This window comes from Salvelinus alpinus, unplaced genomic scaffold (genome assembly GCF_045679555.1).
Source record: "Salvelinus alpinus unplaced genomic scaffold, SLU_Salpinus.1 scaffold_43, whole genome shotgun sequence".
Lineage (NCBI taxonomy): Eukaryota > Metazoa > Chordata > Actinopteri > Salmoniformes > Salmonidae > Salvelinus > Salvelinus alpinus.
The window spans coordinates 218842-241252 of NW_027255984.1; the positions used below are offsets into that span (position 1 = coordinate 218842).

At 42.2% G+C, this 22411-nt stretch overlaps 2 protein-coding genes across 3 annotated transcripts in view; one reads left to right on the forward strand and one right to left on the reverse strand.

Annotated features, from left to right (window-relative positions):
- Positions 1-22411, reverse strand: part of LOC139567094 (zinc finger protein ZFP2-like) — a 303695-nt gene that overhangs the window by 63261 nt on the left and 218023 nt on the right. The gene's annotated exons all lie outside the window — the stretch shown is intronic.
- LOC139567090 (zinc finger protein OZF-like) overlaps positions 1-22411 on the forward strand; it is a 60915-nt gene that overhangs the window by 4086 nt on the left and 34418 nt on the right. The window contains exon 2 of one of the 2 annotated variants that reach the window (XM_071388578.1): positions 6573-8345. The exons of the other annotated variant lie outside the window; for it this stretch is intronic. Coding sequence (XP_071244679.1) covers positions 6573-7132 — 560 coding nt within the window. The 3' untranslated portion in view covers positions 7133-8345. Of the gene's footprint in view, positions 1-6572; positions 8346-22411 lie in introns of those variants that run through there. 2 annotated transcript variants of the gene reach the window in all.

The window sequence follows — 22411 nt, forward strand, 5'->3', positions numbered from 1 at the left end:
TGCTGTTGGACAGTTTTTTTGTATTCTGAAATGCACTTGAACTACGTATCATTTAGTGGCTCCTTATGTTACGCTGGGAAAAAAGTTTTCATGGGCACAGAAATGCTAAATCATTTCAGAGTTTGCTATATCCAATGTTTTTTAAATGAGTCACCTTGCAATCCAAGATGGCGTAGCAGTATGACGTGTTGTTTTAAATGTTATGTTTTTTTTGTCACTTTTTGTATATATTGCAAAATATTTCAATCTCTTTTTCCATGTTTAAATTAAATATACCTTCCGGCAACCCGCCTCACCCAATGTGATACGGATCTGCTATTTTTTAGACCTTATAGCTAGAACCTAGCCATCAGAACCTAGCCATCAGAACCTAGCCATCAGAAGCTAACCAGCTAATGAGCTACTAGCTATTTAGTCATTGTTAGCCACTGCTAGTGGCCTTTACCTTTTTAGCTCAGACACCAGCCGCTTTTAGCCAGTCTGCACAGCGCAATATCAACCCTGAGCATATCGGACTGTTTTTCTCCACTACATCACCGTATTCCTGCCATAAGCTCTGGACCATTACACCGGATAATCGCAGCTAGCTAGCTGCCACTGAGTGGCCCAGCCCCGAAGCTAGCCTTGAGCCAGGCCCATCTCCCAGCCTGCTCAGTGGACCCTATGATCACTCGGCTACACAGCTGATGCCTCCCAGACTCTTCACTAAGACGACTAGAAGCCACTACATCACCGGATTCCTGCCGTAAGCTCTGGACCTTTGCACCGGAGTGGCTATAGTGACTAACGCCCTTGTTCCGAAGATAGCACCAGTTAGCCTCGAGCCAGGTGCATCTCCTGGCTAGCAAACAAAATTACTCCAGCTACAATACCTCTTTTGCCAATTGGCCTGGACCCTTTGTCAACACGGAGCCCCGCCGATCCATCACGACTGGTCTGCCGACGTAATTCCGTCCGATGTGCCCTCAACCGGCCTTTGCCAGACGTCGGTGACTCCCTTGTCCCGACGCTAGCGCCAGTTAGCCTCGAGCTAGGCGCATCTCCCGGCTAGCGTAGTAACGACTACCTTGGCTTCATAGCTGGCTTCATAGCTGATGCTGCTGGATTGTTCATTAATCACGTGTCTCCATTTTGTTTATCTGTCGGCCCCAGCCTCGTTCTCAGGCCTTGTGTGTAGTTAACTTCTCTAGGATATGTGGGACGCTAACGTCCCACTTGGCCAAAATCCAGAAAAAATGTAGCATGCCAAATTCAAATATATTACTATAAAAATCAATCTTTCATGAAATCACACATGAAAGACACCAAATTAAAGCTACACATGTTGTGAATCCAGCCAACATGTCTGATTTCAAAAAGGATTTACGGGGAAAGCACACCAAACAATTATGTTAGCTCAGTACATAGCCACAGAAAAACACAGCCATTTTCCCAGCAAAAGATAGTAGTAACAAAATCCAGAAATAGAGATAAAATGAATCACTAACCTTTGAACATCTTCATCAGATGACACTCATATGACATCATGTTGCATATTTATATCCACAAATCTCGGTTTACATTGGCGCCATGTTCAGAAATGCCTCCAAAATATCCGGAGTAATTACAGAGAGCCACGTCAAATAACAGAAATACTCATCATAAACTTTGATGAAAGATACATGTTTTACATATAATTAAAGATTCACTGGTTCCTAATGCAACCGCTGTGTCAGATTTTTAAAGAACTTTAGGAAAAAGCATACCATGCAATAATCTGAGACGGCGCTCAGAAATACACAACATTTCTCCGCCATGTTGGAGTCATCAGAAATACGAAATTACATCATAAATATTCCCTTACCTTTGATGATCTTTCATCAGAATGCAGTGCCAGGAATCCTAGTTCCACAATAAATCGTTGTTTTGTTCGATAATGTCCATTACTAGTGTCCAATTAGCTAATTTTGCTAGCACGTTTAGTTCACGTGTCCAAATGCTGGCGCCGGTCCAGGCGAACTCGGACGAAAACTTCAAAAAGTTATATTCCAGGTCGAATTAACTGGTCAAATTTAGTAGAGAATCAATCTTCAGGATGTTATAATCATTTATATCCAACAAGGTTCCAACCGGAGAATTCTTTTCAGTCTCTATAAGTACGGAACGCAAGACGATATAATGAGGAAAGCGCGTGACCAGGAACTGGCAATCTGCCAGACCACTGACTCATTCCCCTCCCATCTGGTCCCACAACACAGCATAAGCTTCATTCCACGTTCTACTGACTATTGACATCTAGTGGAAGGCGTATGAAGTGCAAACAGATCCATATATTACAGGGAATTGAATAGGCGATGACTTTAACAATGACCACTCTCAGAATTTTCACTTCCTGTTTGGATTTTTTCTCAGGTTTTTGCCTGCCATATGAGTTCTGTTATACTCACAGACATCATTCAAACAGTTTTAGAAACTTCAGAGTGTTTTCTATCCAATAGTAATAATAATATGCATATATTAGCATGTGGGACAGAGTAGGAGGCAGTTCAGTATGGGCACGAAATTCATCCAAAAGTGAAAATGCTGCCCCCTATACCAAAGAAGTTAACTGACCCTCTCTGCCCATTCATTGCCATTTTACCTGTTGTCTTAGCTGATAAACTGTTGTTGTCTTAGCCGTTGTTGTCTTAGCTAGCTGTCCCAATCAACACCTGTGATTACTTTATGCCTCGCTTTGTCTCTCTCTAATGTCAACATGCCTTGTATACTGTTGTTTAGGGTAGTTATCATTGTTTTATTTTACTGCAGAGCCCCTAGTCCCACTCAACATGGCTCAGAGAGCTCTTTTGTCCCACCTCCCACACATGCGGTGACCTCACCTATCATAACTAGTGCCTCCAGAGATGCAAACTCTCTTATCGTCACTCAATTCCTAGGTTTACCTCCACTGTACCCGCACCCTACCATATCCCTGTCTGTACATTATGCCTTGAATCTATCCTACCACGCCTAAAAATCTGCTCCTTTCATTCTCTGTTCCCAACGCACTAGACGACCAGTTCTGATAGCCTTTAGCCGTACCCTCATCCTACTCCTCTGTTCCTCGGGTGATGTAGAGGTTAACCCAGGCCCTGTGTGTCTCCAGGCACTCTCATTTGTTGACTTCTGTAAACAAAAAAGCCTTGGTTTCATGCATGATAACATCAGAAGCCTCCTCCCTAAGTTTGTTTTACTCACTGCTTTAGCACACTCCGACAACCTTAATGTCCTTGCCGTGTCTGAATCGTGGCTTAGGAAGGCAACCAAAAATTCTGAAATTTCTATCCTCAACCACAACATTTTCCTTCAAGATAGAACTGTCAAAAAGAGAGGAGTTGTAATTTACTGCAGAGATGGCCTGCAAAGTTCTGTCATACTTTCCAGGTCCATGCCCAAACAGCTTCTAATTTTAAAAATGAATCTCTCCAGAAAATCGTCTCTCACTGTTGCCACCTGTTATAGACCCCCCTCTGCTCCCAGCTGTGCCCTGGACACCATATGTTAATTGATTGCCCCCCCCATATATCTTCAGAGTTCGTTCTATTAGGTGACCTAAACTGCGATATGCTTAACACCCCAGCCGTCCTAAAATCCAAGCTAGATGCCCTCAATCTCACACAAATTATCAAGGAACCCACCAGGTACAACCCTAAATCCGTAAACATGGGCATCCTCAAAGATATTATCCTGACCAACTTGCCCTCCAAATACACCTCTGCTGTTTTCAATCAGGATCTCAGCGATCGTTGCCTGCATCCGTAATGGGTCCGCGGTCAAACGATCACCCCTCATCACTGTCAAACGCTCCCTAAAACACTTCTGCAAGCAGGTCTTTCTAATCGACCTGGCCCGGGTATCCTGGAAGGATTTTGACCTCATCCCGTCAGTAGAGGATGCCTGGTTGTTCTTTAAAAGTAATTTCCTCACCATCTTAAAAAATGTAGAACTAAGAACAGATATAGCCCTTGGTTCACTCCAGACCTGACTGCCCTCGACCAGCACAAAAACATCCTGTGGCGTACTGCACTAGCATCGAATAGTCCACGCGATATGCATATTTTCAGAGAAGTCAGGAACCAATACACACAGTCAGTTAAGAAATTAAGAAAGCAAAGGCTAGCTTTTTCAAACAGAAATTTGCATCCTGTAGCTCTAACTCCAAAAAGTTCTGGGACACTGTAAAGTCCATGGAGAATAAGAGCACCTCATCCCAGCTGCCCACTGCACCAAGGCTAGGAAACACTGTCACCACCGATAACTCCACGATAATCTAGAATTTCAATAAGCATTTCTCTACGGCTGGCCAGACACTCTTAAATAGAACCTGGACCAGCTGGCTACCACAACCCCGGCCAACAGCTCCGCACCCCCGCAGCTACTTGCCCAAGCCTCCCCAGCTTCTCCTTCACCCAAATCCAGATAGCTGATGTTCTGAAAGAGCTGCAAAACCTGGACCCATACAAAACAGCTGGGCTAGACAATCTGGACCCTCTCTTTTTGCCGCCATTGTGGCAACCCTTATTACTAGTCTGTTCAACCTCTCTTTCGTATCGTCCGAGATTCCTAAAGATTGGAAAGCTGCCGCGGTCATCCCCCTCTTCAAAAGGGGTGACACTCTAGACCCAAACTGTTACATACCTATATCCATCCTGCCCTGCCTTTCTAAAGTCTTCGAAAGCCAAGTTAACAACCAGATCACTGACCATTTCGAATCCCACCGTATTTTCTCCGCTGTGCAATCCGGTTTCCGAGCTGGTCACGGGTGCACCTCAGCCACGCTCAAGGTACTTAACGATATCATAACCGCCAGCGATCGAAGACAGTACTGTGCAGCCGTCTTCGTCGACCTGGCCAAGGCTTTCGACTCTGTCAATCACCCTATTCTTATCGGCAGACTCAACAGCCGATAATAACAACCGATCAATCAACAACCGATTGCTGCCCACACCCGCCCGACTAGCATCACTACTCTGGACAGTTCTGACTTAGAATATGTGGACAACTACAATACCTAGGTGTCTGGTTAGACTATAAACTCTCCTCCAGACTAATATTTAGCATCTCCAATCCAAAATTAAATCTCGAACCGGCTTCCTATTTCGCAACAAAGCCTCCTTCACTCACGCTGCCAAACATACCCTCGTAAAAATGACTATCCTACCGATCCTTAACTTCGACGATGTAATTTACAAAATAGCCTCCAACACTCTACTCAGCAAACTGTATGCAGTCTATCACAGTGCCATCCGTTTTGTCACTAAAGCCCCATATACCACCCACCACTGCGACCTGTATGCTCTTGTCGGCTGGCCCTCGCTACATATTCGTCGCCCAACCCACTGGCTCCAGGTCATCTATAAGTCTTTGCCTTCACTCAGCTCACTGGTCACCATAGCAACACCCACCCATAACACGCGCTCCAGGAGGTATATCTCACTGGTCATCCCCAAAGCCAACACCTCCTTTGGCCGCCTTTACTTACAGTTCTCTGCTGCCAATGACTGGAACGAATTGCAAAAATCGCTGAAGTTGGAGACTTCACTAACTTTAACTCCCTCACTAACTTTAAGAAGCAACTATCTGAGCAGCTTACCAATCGCTGTAGCTGTACACAGCCCATCTGTAAATAGCCCATCCAACTACCTACCTCATCTCCATATTGTTTTATGATTTTTTTTGTTCTTTTGCACACCAGTAATTCTACTTGCACATCATCATCTGCACATCTATCACTCCAATGTTCATTTGCTAAATTGTAATTATTTTGCCACTAAGGCCTATTTATTGCCTTACCTCCTTACTCCGTTTGCACACACTGTATATAGATTTTTCTATTGTGTTGTTAACTGTACGTTTGTTTATCCCACGTGTAACTCTGTGTTGTTTTTGTCGCACTGCTTTGCTTTATCTTGGCCAGGTCGCAGTTGTAAGTGAGAACTTGTTCTCAACTGACCTACCTGGTTAAATAAAGGTAAAATAAAAAATATTAACTTTATTGACACCCAAATGGATACTGTCATTAATGGCGTTCTTCAATAATTACACATAATTCTTAATACTAATAAGCAACCTGGAAATGGAGGTTACTCCCCTGAGTTTAACCCCATTCACATTCAGAATACATTGTGAAAAACTAAAATCTTTGCTCACCATTTTTGCTCCTGGCAGATATACTACATCCATAACTATTGGTTTCCTCATTAGCAGGGAGGTGTTTCTGCAATCAAATTGTGTGTGCATCGCCCTCGTGCCGCAATTTTATTAAACACAGGAAGGGGCCTATATTGGAGAACTAAAGTCGTCTGGCACACTGCTGAGAGTTTCAACAACATGAATAACTTATTTCTAGTCTACAATCTTAGATGTTACTACTAATGTGAAAACAAGACAAAATATGACTTCTTTCTCATTTTAAGACAATTGTCAAATAATCATTACATTCATTACAGGCGTCAATTATTGTACAACATGGCTACGCTGTTGGCATCACTTTTACAGTGGATTTCTGCTGTTGTGGGCCTTTAATCATCTGTCTGACTTTGTTGTTCACACAGGAGAGAGACGGGACTATTGTGGATCCTCTGGGGAGCCTCAACAACATCATGATGCTGACAGGGCAGAGAAGAGTCTCTCCACATCAGAACACCTCAAGAAATACCTGCGGAGATCCACAAGGAAGAGACCTCACTGCTGCTCTGATTGTGGGAAGAGATTCACCTCATCAGCAGGCATTAATATTCATCAGAGAATCCACACAGGAGAGAAATCTTATAGCTGTAATCAATGTGGGAAGAGTTGTACTCAGCTAAGCAGCCTGATATTACACCAGAGAACACACACAAGAGAGAAATCTTATAGCTGTGATGAATGTGGGAAGAGTTTTACTTGTTCTAGCCGTCTTGTTGTACACCAGAGAACACACACCGGAGAGAAACCTTTTAGCTGTAACCAATGTGGGAAGAGTTTTACTCGGTCAAGCAGCCTGATATACCACCAGAGAACACACACAGGAGAGAAACCTTATAGCTGTGCTCAATGTGGGAAGAGTTTTACTATATCTAGTGTGCGGACTAGACACCAAAGAGAACACACACACAGGAGAAAAACCTCATAGCTGTAATCAATGTGGGAAGAGATACTCTGATAATAGATATCTGATTAAACATCAGAAGATACATGGAAGCAGTTGTTTCATGATATCAATTAATTAATGTCACAATGTAGAATATTAACACATTGTAGTAGGAGTATTTTAATAATGTCACATTGTAGAAGCCTAAACATTTGCCCCCTTATCAAATGATTTCAGCATGATATGGATATTAGCCTCAGGGGGAAAATCCAGGCTCTGAATTGAGAGAGTACTATTTGTGTGATTTAACAAAAAGTGACTAACAAGAAAATAGTTGTGTTACACTTACCACGTTGGTGACCCACTTGAATCAAAATGCAACACTTCAAAATGTAGCGAGCTGTTTTCTACAAATTGTCCTCTAACCAGTGGTGTACACATTATTCCCAGAATCCGTGTGGTTTTTGAGCTGTTAGTTTTAACAGGACGTGCAACCTCATCTCCCTCCTCTCGGCACAATTGATTTCAACATGAGATCGATGAGTTATGACAAATAAGTGTTGCGTTCCTTTTGTTTAGCGACCCCTAAATTTAAATGCATCACTCCCAAATGTAGCTGACTGTCTTCTGCAGGTTGTCCTCTAACCAGTGAGCTAAAATATATCTCCCATTTCCATTTGTTTTTTTTAGTTGTGTTCGTTTCAACATCACGTACAACCTGATTTCCCCCCTAATCGATATCAGTGATGTATTGCTACTTGTGAAAACAACAGTGTTTCTGGTGCTTGTGCAGTTTATAAGGTGCTTGTTTAAAAAAGTAAGTAATATGATTATTGTGGCAGATGTTTGTGTATATACATGTTTTATTATTCCATGCCTCACCATTAAGTGAATTATTGCCAATACATATTAACAACGGGGTATATACACTGCTCAAAAAAATAAAGGGAACACTTAAACAACACAATGTAACTCCAAGTCAATCACACTTCTGTGAACTTTGAGAACCCCTCCTAAAAAACAAGCTTATATTTTGGGTTGGATATTCCATCCAATTAGTGTTTTAATCAATGGAATTTCCTTAATGTTCATTAGTCTTTCAGTTGTTAGTCTTCTGTTTGTTGTGTACCAAATATTTCTGTTTATTTTCATTTTTTCCCTTTCCTGTGAAGCCATTGTGTTGCATCATGTCTGAAATGTGCTGTATAAATAAAGCTTGATTTGATTTCAACAAATGAACCCAATTACCAATCAACAGACTCTTGGTCTCTCTTAGTATGAAAAACAGTATCACTTTTCCAGCCTGGTGGAGTGGTAAACACCATCCCTGGCTCTACCAGGGGCTTGAGGTGGTCTCCCACAGCTCTGCTGGTGGAGTGGTAAACACCACCCCCGGCTCTACCAGGGGCTTGAGGTGGTCTCCCACAGCTCTGCTTATGTCATGTTCTGTGGCCTTGCTGTTCCAGTTCTTGACTGCACCTGCAACACAGAAACACATTTAGTCATATTATATAAAACACTCAAAGTAATGGATATGGAGCATCTATGGCCTCAGTTACACCTGGCACCTAAATGTGACTTCTGTCATCTGATCACTCCAAGCGGCATTAGGTTCAGATCTACCAGGATGGGCCTTTGACATAGTCTGGATGCCGACAGGCCACCGAATATGCATAAGTAATGTAAAGAGATGGGGTGAATGAGTGGGGAAAAGTACATTTTACACAAATGACCTTCATAATAACAAAGAACAAATGTGTGTGTCTGAGGGGAAATTCACTTTCATACAGCCAAAAGGGGTGAGAAATTACACCCATATCAGTGGACAATTTGCACTAATGTAAATAAACATAGATGGAACATATTCCCTTTTGTTTACGTGATGAACCTCTAAGGGGAGATAAATATTTACCATATAAACCATGTGTGACCTCTCACCTCTCTGGCTGTAGAAGTGTTCTTCCTAACCAGTCCCTCAACAGCTCTCTGACTGAACTCCACCCTCACTGGGTCTTCAGAGGAGAGGAAGGCTGATGAGGGATGGAAGGATGAATGGATCCGTCAATCAATAAAGTGTGGAGCTGCTGTCTGAAAAATCACAATGGATATGATTTATTTATGCGCTAAACTATGTAGAATATTGTCCTGTTGGAAACTACAACTCCGTACTACATCACACAATTCAGACTGGGTCCGATTTTTCTCTAGAGAAACTACAACTTCCTACAACATCACACAGTTCAGGCTGGATCTGATTTAACTCTAGAGAAACTACAACTCCCTACTACATCACACAGTTCAGTCTGGGTCTGATTTATCTCTAGAGAAACTACAACTCCCTACTACATCACACAGTTCAGTCTGGATCTAATTTATCTCTAGAGAAACTACAACTCCCTACTACATCACGCAGGTCAGTCTGAATCTGATTTATTTCTAGAGAAACTACAACTCCCTACTACATCACACAGTTCGGTCTGGATCTGATTTATTTGTAGAGAAACTACAACTTCCTACAACATCACACAGTTCAGGCTGGATCTGATTTAACTCTAGAGAAACTACAACTCCCTACTACATCACACAGTTCAGTCTGGGTCTGATTTATCTCTAGAGAAACTACAACTCCCTACTACATCACACAGTTCAGTCTGGATCTGATTTATCTCTAGAGAAACTACAACTCCCTACTACATCACGCAGGTCAGTCTGAATCTGATTTATTTCTAGAGAAACTACAACTCCCTACTACATCACACAGTTCGGTCTGGATCTGATTTATTTGTAGAGAAACTACAACTCCCTGCTACATCGCACAGTTCAGGCTGGGTCTGATTTATCTCTAGAGAAACTACAACTCCCTCCCTAACTCATACATGAACTCACACATCTTTCAATACTTCTAAAATGGGGTAAAGGTACAAAATAATTACAGGTGCACCTTACTATCTTATACTATATCATAAATGGTCTTAACTAGTAAACACAGAATCTAGTTTTCATCCAGTTCACACAGATAGCTGCCTCGGCCCTGTTTACACCTCCAAGGTGCCCCCCTCACACAGGAATACACACTCAGAGCCTACGAGGCTTTTCTAAAAACTCCACTTTACGTGTTTTGCTCATCTTTCTTTTTTTTAAACTACGTTCGAGATGTGGTATCCTCTCGGCTCGCTGCCTCTAAGATCAAAGGTGGGACCATCTGCTCTGTTCCCAAATTGTGGTCTCCCTGAGATCCCATGTTTGAGGGATCCCTCGTGCACGATTTACCCAGGTCGCCAGGAGCGGTCACCAAGTGAAGATTAACATCCCCATCGCCAAATGTGGTTAATTTCTTTAATATCAAATGAGACAAACTTATCACACAAGTCAGAGTTATTCTGAAACTAAATCTTTATTCACTTATAAGGGAGCGGGTCAATACAACGCACACATATAAAGTGAATCAATTGAGTGCTCTACGATAATGATGGCTGGTAGACAAATCACCCCCAGATGATTCGTTGAGAGCCACGAGACAAAAGTACAAAGGTCTTTTACAGCCAAGATACACCCCTTTCAACCTACATGACGAACAATAGACGTATAGAACGGGTCACAAGGTTAAGATGTGTATGAAAGATACTTATAATTCTCAGCAGACACTATCTGCTGTAAAAACAGAACTCTTTGTGTAGAGACCAGGGTCTGGCCCTGGGGTCATCTCTCCCTGGTACCATATAGAACAGAAACATTAACTCATGCTCTGGAATGCAGTCTTTAGGTTTTATCACCCAAAAGACATTGTAAATCTCCTGTCAGTGTTTTCTCCCAGAGGCCCATCCTCAGTAGAACACAGACACAATAGTTCTAAGAACCCTCTATTCTGTTTCATAAAACAACCATTTGATCCAATAAAAGTATTATAACATAATGTTGCAGTTTTGCTCTCAGTGTCCACTGAAAGTTGACTAGTAACAACAACTGGGACCTAAAAGCCACCCACCGTGAGACCCACTAAATCTGCCCAAGAAGAGGGAAACAAATGAAAATCCCACACCAAACTTAAAGACAGGAAGCAAACCAAAAAGGTAGAGCAACTAAAGGTGTTGACTCTCCACATCTATCAAGACAACTGGAGCACTGGGCCAGACACTCTTAAATAGAACCTGGACCAGCTCAGGTGAAACACCTTCCCACTAACGAGATGGAAAAGCCAGCACAGGTGTAACACATACTGACTAACGAGGTGACACCAATCAGTGCACCCTACGTGCAGGGGCGAAAATCTGATATCAACCTTGGAGGGGACAATTACATTAAATTTTCTCAAGAGCAATTCCTGAGGGGGACACCAAAAGTAGTGCTGTAACACATAGCATACGTTGTTATATGTTAAATGTATATTGAGGAACCATAATTCCTACAACTGGATAATTGATAGGTACAGTAGTTAACTGAAGGGTTTTCCCAACTTGTTCAAATGTTTAAATCATTATAATTCTACTACTAATAATAGTTATAGCAGTGCTCCTTACCAGTCCAGTATGTATGCAGGTATTCGTACTTACAACCAGCAATATCAAGAAAGGTCAGTAGGTGACAATGGTACTGTACACTGTATGGGTGTAGTTTTCATAAATACAATGAACATGGTGTGATCACATCTAAAAGAATCTCCATTGAGAACAATGACAAAGTTGGTCTCCGTATTGAATTGACCTTTTAATTTGACTTTTTCTGATACATTTATATAGTCATTAAATATGTGCACCTGGCCTGAGTCTAATACAATATCTTTGCAAGAACAAAAAGCTTAAAATAAGTACAGTTCTAAAAGCAAAATAACTACTTCAATGAAAAACCCAAATAAATCAAACAAAATATCCTTCAGTCAGTGTCTCAACTCTTCAAACAGCAGCTATGGACAAGTATGTCGCACAAAGTATGCAATTTTAAATAAAATAACATGAAATAAATAATTTGTAAGTGTACTGAAAACTACTAAACAAAAGAACAAATATCAATTACACCAGGGGTTCTCAAACAGGGGTCCATGGACTAATTGCAAGGGGTCTGTGAAATAAAAAAGTGTAATGAATGTAGTCAGTACCACAAGATTTCCAGTAAGTTTACATATAATATAGAGGGGGTGGAGGTCCCTGAGGACCGCTCAAAACCTTGCCTGCCTTGCCTCAAAATATGCAGGGGTTCCAGTACCCCAAAAAGGTTGAGAACCACTGCTATACACACTACTGAACAAAAGAACCGAGCATATGTTTGCGGGTTTCCTCAACAACACATCAGTTGCCACTTTCGCAATGCCCTCGCCTGTTGTCTCCGACACCCTGTATAGCCCAATAAACTCCTTGTGAGGGACATGGTCATGGTCAACATAACGCAGACAGACATTCTCCTGTTCAGCACCAGAGACATCTTGAGTACCATCAACAATTAATGAAAATTGTACAATCGGAAGAGACCTAATCTCAGCTGCAATGCCTCGAATGACTATTGGCCATGATGTTCAGAATTTCATTCTGTGCTTTGGGGCCTGTGTACATTGTGGTACGCTCTGTTAACCACTTCAGTAAAATGGGATCATCCTCTTCTGCCCTACTCCATTTTGTTGATTCCAGCCTACAAACAAAAACTCAAACAACAAGCTCCCGCGCTCAGGTCTGTTCAACGCTGGTCCGACCAATCTGAATCCACGCTTCAAGACTGCTTCGATCACGCAGATTGGAATATGTTCCGCATCGCGTCCAACAACAATATTGACGAATATGCTGATTCGGTGAGCGAGTTCATTAGGAAGTGCATTGACGATGTCGTACCCACAGCAACGATAAAAACATTCCCAAACCAGAAACCGTGGATTGACGGCAGCATTCGCGTGAAACTGAAAGCGCGAACCACTGCTTTTAACCAGGGCAAGGTGACCGGAAGCATGACCGAATACAAACAGTGTAGCTATTCTCTCCGCAAGGCAATCAAACAGGCCAAGTCTCAGTACAGAGACAAAATCGAGTCGAAATTCAACAGCTCAGACACAAGAGGTATGTGGCAGGGTCTACAGTCAATCACGGATTACAAAAAGAAAACCAGCCCCGTCGAGGACCAGGATGTCTTGCTCCCAGACAGGCTAAACAACTTTTTTGCCCGCTTTGAGGACAATACAGTGCCACTGACACGGCCCCCTACCAAAACCTGCGGGCTCTCCTTCACTGCAGCCGAGGTGAGTAAAACATTTAAACGTGTTAACCCTCGCAAGGCTGCAGGCCCAGACGGCATTCCCAGCCGCGTCCTCAGAGCATGCGCAGACCAGCTGGCTGGTGTGTTTACGGACATATTCAATCAATCCTTATCCCAGTCTGCTGTTCCCACATGCTTCAAGAGGGCCACCATTGTTCCTGTTCCCAAGAAAGCTAAGGTAACTGAGCTAAACGACTACCGCCCCGTAGCACTCACTTCCGTCATCATGAAGTGCTTTGAGAGACTAGTCAAGGACCATATCACCTCCACCCTACCGGACACCCTAGACCCACTCCAATTTGCTTACCGACCCAATAGGTCCACAGACGACGCAATCGCAACCACACTGCACACTGCCCTAACCCATCTGGACAAGAGGAATACCCATGTGAGAATGCTGTTCATCGATTACAGCTCAGCATTTAACACCATAGTACCCTCCAAACTCGTCATCAAGCTCGAGACCCTGGGTCTCGACCCCGCCCTGTGCAACTGGGTCCTGGACTTCCTGACGGGCCGCCCCCAGGTGGTGAGGGTAGGTAACAACATCTCCACCCCGCTGATCCTCAACACTGGGGCCCCACAAGGGTGCGTTCTGAGCCCTCTCCTGTACTCCCTGTTCACCCACGACTGCGTGGCCATGCACGCCTCCAACTCAATCATCAAGTTTGCGGATGACACTACAGTGGTAGGCTTGATCACCAACAACGACGAGACGGCCTACAGGGAGGAGGTGAGGGCCCTCGGAGTGTGGTGTCAGGAAAATAACCTCATACTCAACGTCAACAAAACAAAGGAGATGATTGTGGACTTCAGGAAACAGCAGAGGGAGCACCCCCCTATCCACATCGACGGGTCAGTAGTGGAGAAGGTGGAAAGTTTTAAGTTCCTCGGTGTACACATCACGGACAAACTGAACTGGTCCACCCACACAGACAGCGTTGTGAAGAAGGCGCAGCAGCGCCTCTTCAACCTCAGGAGGCTGAAGAAATTCGGCTTGTCACCAAAAGCACTCACAAACTTCTACAGATGCACAATCGAGAGCATCCTGTCGGGCTGTATCACCGCCTGGTACGGCAACTGCTCCGCCCACAACCGTAAGGCTCTCCAGAGGGTAGTGAGGTCTGCAGAACGCATCACCAGGGGCAAACTACCTGCCCTCCAGGACACCTACACCACCCGATGTCACAGGAAGGCCATAAAGATCATCAAGGACAACAACCACCCAAGCCACTGCCTGTTCACCCCGCTATCATCCAGAAGGCGAGGTCAGTACAGGTGCATCAAAGCAGGGACCGAGAGACTGAAAAACAGCTTCTATCTCAAGGCCATCAGACTGTTAAACAGCCACCACTAACATTTAGCGGCCGCTGCCAACATACTGACTCAACTCCAGCCACTTTAAAAATGGGAATTGATGGAAATTATGTAAAAATGTACCACTAGCCACTTTAAGCAATGCCACTTAATACAATGTTTACATACCCTACATTACCCATCTCATATGTATATATACTGTACTCTATATCATCTACTGCATCTTGCCATCTTTATGCAATACATGTACCACTAGCCACTTTAAACTATGCCACTTTATGTTTACATACCCTACAGTACTCATCTCATATGTATATACCGTACTCTATACCATCTACTGCATCTGCCATGCCGTTCTGTACCACCACTCATCCATATATCTTTATGTACATATTCTTTATCCCTTACACTTGTGTGTGTGTGTAAGGTAGTAGTGTGGAATTGTTAGGTTAGATTACTGTTGGTTATTACTGCATTGTCGGAACTAGAAGCACAAGCATTTCGCTACACTCGCATTAACATCTGCTAACCATGTGTATGTGACTAATAAAATTTGATTTGATTTGATTTGATTTAAGTTTCAAAATCTGGTATAAATTCCCACTGTCATCCGTGTGGCCTCTAAAGGCTTGTCCCTGTCTTACTACATGCCGCACCGAACTAACAATTTTCATCAAGCAATGCCTTGCGTCCTGCTGCTGTTTACCCCACGCGCTGGATAACTGGACACTGATTGGATTTAGCTGGTGTGCTGTTACAGTTACAAAGTGGTGGTGGGTTTGGCAGTTTTGATGTGCTGTGAATTTTTCAATGGCTTTTCTCCAGTTCCTAAATCCTGCACTAATGAAGGCAGCATCTGCTCTTTGGCCAAAAGATGGCTGGCTTGAAAACCCTTGGCTACAGTGAAAACACAACACTCCTTTTATTGATGGATTATAATGTAGCCAGGGGAAATCGCGAAACCATCTCTCTTGAAACGTCAACACTGTGTTGGCAAGAGTTTGCGGTTCTATAAATTGTGGGTGTGGCTGATATGGTTTTGTGCCATCACTGTGGTAACTGGACAATGCTGTGCCACTGTCCCCTATACTGGTGCTGCTGGCAACAAGGGTGACACTTGGTCCTGCCGTGGCTGTGACACTGTCCTCTGAAGTCTCTCTCCCTGGCTCTTTCCCTTTCACCACCCTAACTGACTCACAGTCTGTCTCCTAGAAAATAAATAAGGTGTTTGCCGTACTCCTAACTACCGGTACCCAAAACTACACAATTAATCACAACAGCAATACCATTGCCGTAAACAAATCTTAGTTTAGTCACCAGTTTAAGTTAAGAGTGGGGGTATCCATGGCATTTTCCAATTATGTCCCTATTTTACAAGTCAAAAAAATTGAGAACCTTTCATAATGTTGCCAAACAAAGACTCAACAAACTTACCTGAGACTCCCTGTCTCTGCCAGTCTGTCCCTGCATATCTGTCCCCAGCTCTGCTGTCTGTGTGCCATCTGTTGCCTGCTCTGCCTAATGACATCATTGTGAAACATTCCCATTAGCATTTCACTTCTTTCTTATGAACATTTTATCAACTAGTCTTTGAGATTAGGCTACGAGAGTTCTTACTATGCGTTTTGGTGTACTGACAAATACTCTGGTGTCCGTCTTCTTACTTTTTTCTGCCATTTTTCTACCTGGCTGGCTGGCCGGCCTAGCTGCACACACACACATTTACACAACACATGCTGCAACCTTTTGTACTTTTAATAGTTTGTTTCATATTGGCTGGCTTCCAACAATAGCTGAATTTGTAAAGCTAGCGAGCACCAATTCCGTTTCTGTGTGTTTGCTATAATCTTTGCTACCTGGTTAAATAAAGGTGAAATAAAATAAAATAAAAAAAGTTCACTAGCGACAATTTATCTTTTGCAACGAGACCATTATATATATTTAAGACAATGGTAGAAGAGAGTGTAGTTCTGTTCTGTTCAGTTTGGACTTCAGTTTATCGCTAACCTTATCACAGGGACGTCGAAGCACTACAGCTGCATGCTGATCTTGGAATAAACTGACGATAGCAAAGATTCCATCTTTGACGACGCCACATAAATGGAATAGGTACTAGCTAGCTTGATAGTTAATGTTTGCTTTAGTTTGCGCGCTAGCTCTGCAAATTCAGCTAGTGTGTGAACCCTGCCAACATAAAAATAAATAAATAACATTGCTATGGACCTGCTATGGATTGACTGGATTAACCTCACGTCATTTACGTACATGTCCCTTTCGGACAGTAGATACGAACCCTCTATTACCTTGCCAGCTAAAGAACTGGCAGTGGATCAAACCATTGTGAGGCAAAGGGCGGGGGGGGTCGCAATCTTTTGAAACATAAAAACGCGCTATTAAGTGTCTATAATCAGCACAAGTGCTTTCATTGCGTATTATTAATATTATTGAAATTACATAGTTATGTTTACAGTGATATATTGGGGGGGACAAATCATATTTTTCCCAAGATGGGGGGGTCGTGTCCCCCCCGTCCCCCCTGGGATTTCCGCCTATGCCTACGTGCTAACAAGCTATACGTGCTAAAGTTCAACCTCAAAACATAAATGGAAAAACCAAAGCCTGTAACACCTTCCCCCTTAAGACAACAAATATATCCTATATTTTTGTTGGACATGTTTGCTCACCCCCAACAGAAAACAACTTCCATTTCACAGCATACCAGCATGCCAGCAGCATACCACCCTGCATACCACTGCTGGCTTGCTTCTGAAGCTAAGCAGGGTTGGTCCTGGTCAGTCCCTGGATGGGAGACCAGGTGCTGCTGGAAGTGGTGTTGGAGGGCCAGTAGGAGGCACTCTTTCCTCTGGTCTAAACAAAGATCCCAATGCCCCAGGGCAGTGATTGGGGACACTGCTCTGTGTAGGGTGCCGTCTTTCGGATGGGACGTTAAACGGGTGTCCTGACTCTCTGAGGTCATTAAAGATCCCATGGCACTTATTGTAAGAGTAGGGGTGTTAACCCCGGTGTCCTGGCTAAATTCCCAATCTGGCCCTCAACCATCACGGTCACCTAATAATCCCCAGTTAACAATTGGCTCATTCATCCCCCTCCTCTCCCCTGTAACTATTCCCCAGGTCGTTGCTGCAAATGAGAACGTGTTCTCAGTCAACTTACCTGGTAAAATAACGGTAAAATAAATAAATAAAACATAATCAACTACAATGCTTCTACAATATAAACATGGTGTCTACTGGCTGTCAACAATTAAAAACAAGAAAAAACACATTTCTAAATAATAATATACAATAGTATTATTTTTTAAATCCTTTTTCTTTCAATAGAATCCTAAAACCCACTAGCTTCTAGAACTCTCGCCCCCTTGGAACGAGCCCCCAAAAAACTTGTCTCCAATACGGAAAAACGTGCCGTCAAAATGAATTGTGTTCCATGGCAACGCACTGGCTAAACACAAAACTTATTGACTGCCCACCCTTGAGACAATCAGCAACCAACTGCTGCAATATCCGTAGTAACTTTCCACCTTCTCTCTCTCTTTCCAGGGTTCACTCGATAGGCATGTTGTTGGATTGGGCCCAGTCCCCAATGTCATGCATTTGGGTTAGCACATCTGAGAATGAATCCTGATATTCTAAAAGCAGGGCAACATTGTCAATATAATTGTACCCAAAAATGGTCAGCTGGTTGCATAAATAATTATGATTACTAAATGTTACATAAATTGTAAATATCAAAACTAAATGTAAACCCCTTTGTTAATATGTATTGGCAATACTTCACTTAAAGATGAGGCATGGAATAATAAAACATGTATCTTTTGTCAGGCTGAATGTTTGAAATATGAGGTGATTTGAGTCACGCTTCTTCAGTAGTGGAATAAAGACAATTTGCATTAAAATGTTGTCAAGAAATACTGGAGTGATGTCAGATTGTTAATAAAATTGATTATAGACCAATTTATTATACTGCTTTCATGTGTGTATATACACAAACATCTGCAACAATTATCATATTACATGTATTTTTTAAACAAGCAGCTTTTTCAACTTGTAGAAAACAGCTAGCTACATTTAAGTGCTCCATTTTGATTAAAGTGGGTCACCAACGCAGTAAGTGTAACACAGCTCTTTTTTTGTTAGTCACTTTTTGTTAAATAATACTCTTTCAATTCAGAGCCTGGATTTTCCCCTGAGGCTAATATCCATATCATGCTGCAATCAATTGAACAGGGCAAACGATAAGGTAGAACATCATTAAAATACTCCTACTACAATGTTAAAACATTCTACATTGTGACATTAAAATTCTCCTACAACAATGTTAAAACATTCTACATTGTGACATCATTAAAATACTCCTACTACAATGTTAAAACATTCTACATTGTGACATTATTTCATTGATATCATGATACAAATCCTTCATGTATTTTCTGATGTTTTATCAGAGATCTTTTATCAGAGTATCTCTTGTCACATTGATTACAGCTGTAAGGTTTCTCTCCTGTGTGTGTTCTCTGGTGTATTTTAAGTTCTGATGAAGATGTGCAACCTTTCCCACAGTCAGAGCAGAAGTGAGATTTCTTCCCTGTGGGTCTCTGCTGGTGTTTCTTGAGGTGTTTTGATGTGGAGAGACTCTTCTATGCCTCTTCACTATCATGAGGTTGGTGAGGCCCCCCAGAGGATCCACGATAGTCACGTCTCTCTCCTGTGTGAACAAAAAGTCGGACAGATGGTTTAAGGCCCACAACAGCAAAAATCTACTGTAAAAAGGTGATGCCAACAGCGTAGCCATGATGTTGTACAAACAATGACGTCTGTAATGAATGTTCATTATTTGACATGTGTCTTAAGACAGTCAAGTGAACAACAATAGTCATATTTTGTCTTGTTTTCACATTTGTAGTAATATCGACAATTGTATGCTAGAAATACGTTTTTGAAGTTGTTGAAATCCTAAGCAGTGTGCCAGACAACTTTTGGTCTCCAATATAGGCACCTTTCTGTAGGTCTATGTTGTTGTTAGGTGAAGTTATGGGTCCTACAGTAGGTCTATGTTGTTGTTAGGTGAAGTTATGGGTCCTACAGTAGGTCTATGTTATTGTTAGGTGAAGTTATGGGTCCTACAGTAGGTCTATGTTGTTGTTATGTGAAGTTATGGGTCCTACAGTAGGTCTATGTTGTTGTTAGGTGAAGTTATAGGTCCTACAGTAGGTCTATGCTATTGTTAGGTGAAGTTATGGGTCCTACAGTAGGTCTATGTTATTGTTAGGTGAAGTTATGGGTCCTACAGTAGGTCTATGGTATTGGTATAACTAGCGGTTTCCGCATTAGCATGGAGCAGTTTCTTCAACCAAATTGCGTTTTAGCAAACAGAGGACAGAGAGCAATGCAGAGAGCGATGCACCCGTTTGGGGATGTCTGATAGTATTTACGCACCACCACTAATGATTTGTGGAGCTTCTCAAAGTAATTTTTTCTTCACCTCAAACAGCAAGTAAACAAAGTCTTACTAAAATCAATTGGCGAATGACAATAGTTCCTCAAAGTATTTGTAAAATATATCCAGCTCTCAGTCTTGATAACCACTCAACATGAAAGGGAAAAATGTAATGCTCTGATCCAGTGGAAATGTCATAAAATACCTGATTACTTCTTAAAACCATTACCCAAATAGCCTACAGCTGTGTCTGTCCCAAACTCACTGGCGCGGGAAACTCTGTTCCGGACCGACCTAGGTGATAGAACTTGAAACATTGTATCAACTATGTAGACAGGCCATGCGCAGCCAATGCGATTTATTTTTATCTGGATATTTTCTAGCTCTCTAGCTCTTTCTTTATGTAGGCTATTTTTACATAGTTGGCAAAGGCAATAAAAGTTATTTAGATTTGTATAATTTTCATTTAGATAGAATTTAGATTAATCATAGAAAATGATTTTGAGATAAAGACTATTATAATTATTATTACTATTATAAATTAAATTAAACTGTTCCAGTAAAATGTGAATATGAAAATAATAACTGGCACCAGATCAGTAGAAACGGTCAGATAAATTGGCACTACAAATGGAAAAGGTTGCCGACTGCTGTTGTAGCCTATTACTGGAAACTTCAGGAGCATAACGTCAGAATTTACGAAGGCCAGCCGCAGCGTGAGGAGAATGCTAAGGAAGAGGTTTTTTTCTTATTGTTAGGCTATCTTGATCTCTGGTTCCCTCCAGTCATTTGTGTGTCTCAATTATTTAAAAAAACAGGAGATTCCTATGTTGATGATGTAAAGAATATTTGCTGCTCTGTGATATGTAATGAGGAGCAACCAGATGCTGCACACATTTATGAAATTGGTTATCCCAGTTAATAATAAGCATGCACCCGTTAAGCAAATGACTGTAAAAGCTGTTAAATCCCAGTGGATTGATGAGGAATTGAAAAATGGTATGGTTGAGAAGGATGAGGGAAAAGGAATGGCAAATAAGTCTGGCTTTACAACCGATTGGCAAACATCCTGCAAATTGAGAAATCATGTGACTAAACTGAATAAAAAGAAAAAAACAACACAATGAAACAAAGATAAATGACATAAAGAATGATAGTAAAAAGCTTTGGAGAACCTTACATACAATTTTGGTAAAAAATTAACTAATTCAGATGGCTCATTCATCACAAAGCCCACTACTTTTATGATTTTTTCATTGGCAAGATTAGCAAACTTAAGCATGACATACCAGCAGCAAACGCTGACACTACACATCCAAGTATATCTGACCAAATTATGAAAGACAAGCATTGTAATTTAGAATTCTGTAAAGTCAGTGTGGAAGAGGTGAAAAAAGTATTGTTGTCTATCAACAATGACAAGCCACCGGGTCTGACAATCTAGATGGAAAATTACTGAGGATAATAGCTGACTATATTGCCACTCCTATTTTCCGTATCTTTAATTTAAGCCTACTAGAGAGCATGTGCTCTCAGGCCTGGAGGGAAGCTAAAGTCATTCGACATGTGCTATGCTCTGCATAGTTAGCTCCAGGTAAAATGTTTCACTAATTCAGCCATTCTGTGACCAAAAACAAGCTACATATGGACAGTACCAAAATAAACTGACTCTGGAAATGACAAAGCGCCTCGTAACCTTGCTGGAAATGGGACAAACGGACCCCTTCTGTGGTAACAGACTTGGACGATTTGTAATCAGATCTAATTCCCAGGAACGGGGTTCAAATGAACCACAGAGACTGTGTGGGATAATAACATGGCCGTGTCCAACCCTGTTTGTTCCCTCGACTCCGCTACCAACCACCAATCTCCAACAGGGCCCTTAACCTGTATCACTAGACACTTCATAGTGAGCTACAGGTAGGAATCATCAATGAATCCCAATAATGAGCCACCTATGGGAGGGGTAACCCTTTGTGGACAAATCTCTCAACGTATTACTGCTACCCTGGGGAGATTGATATACCCCTTGAACACTGGCTCCAACCCTCGTCGGATGTGGCAGATCTTGCCACATCATACTACAAAGGGAAGCACAGCCGATAGCTGCCCAGTGACATGAGCCTACCAGACGAGCTAAATTACTTCTCTGCTCACTTCGAGGAAAGTAACACTGAAACATGCATGACAGCATCAGCTGTTCCGGACGACTTTGTGATCACGCTCTCCGCAGCCGATGCGAGTAAGACCTTTAAACAGGTTAACATTCACAAGGCCACAGGGCCAAACGGATAACCGGGATGTGTACTCCAA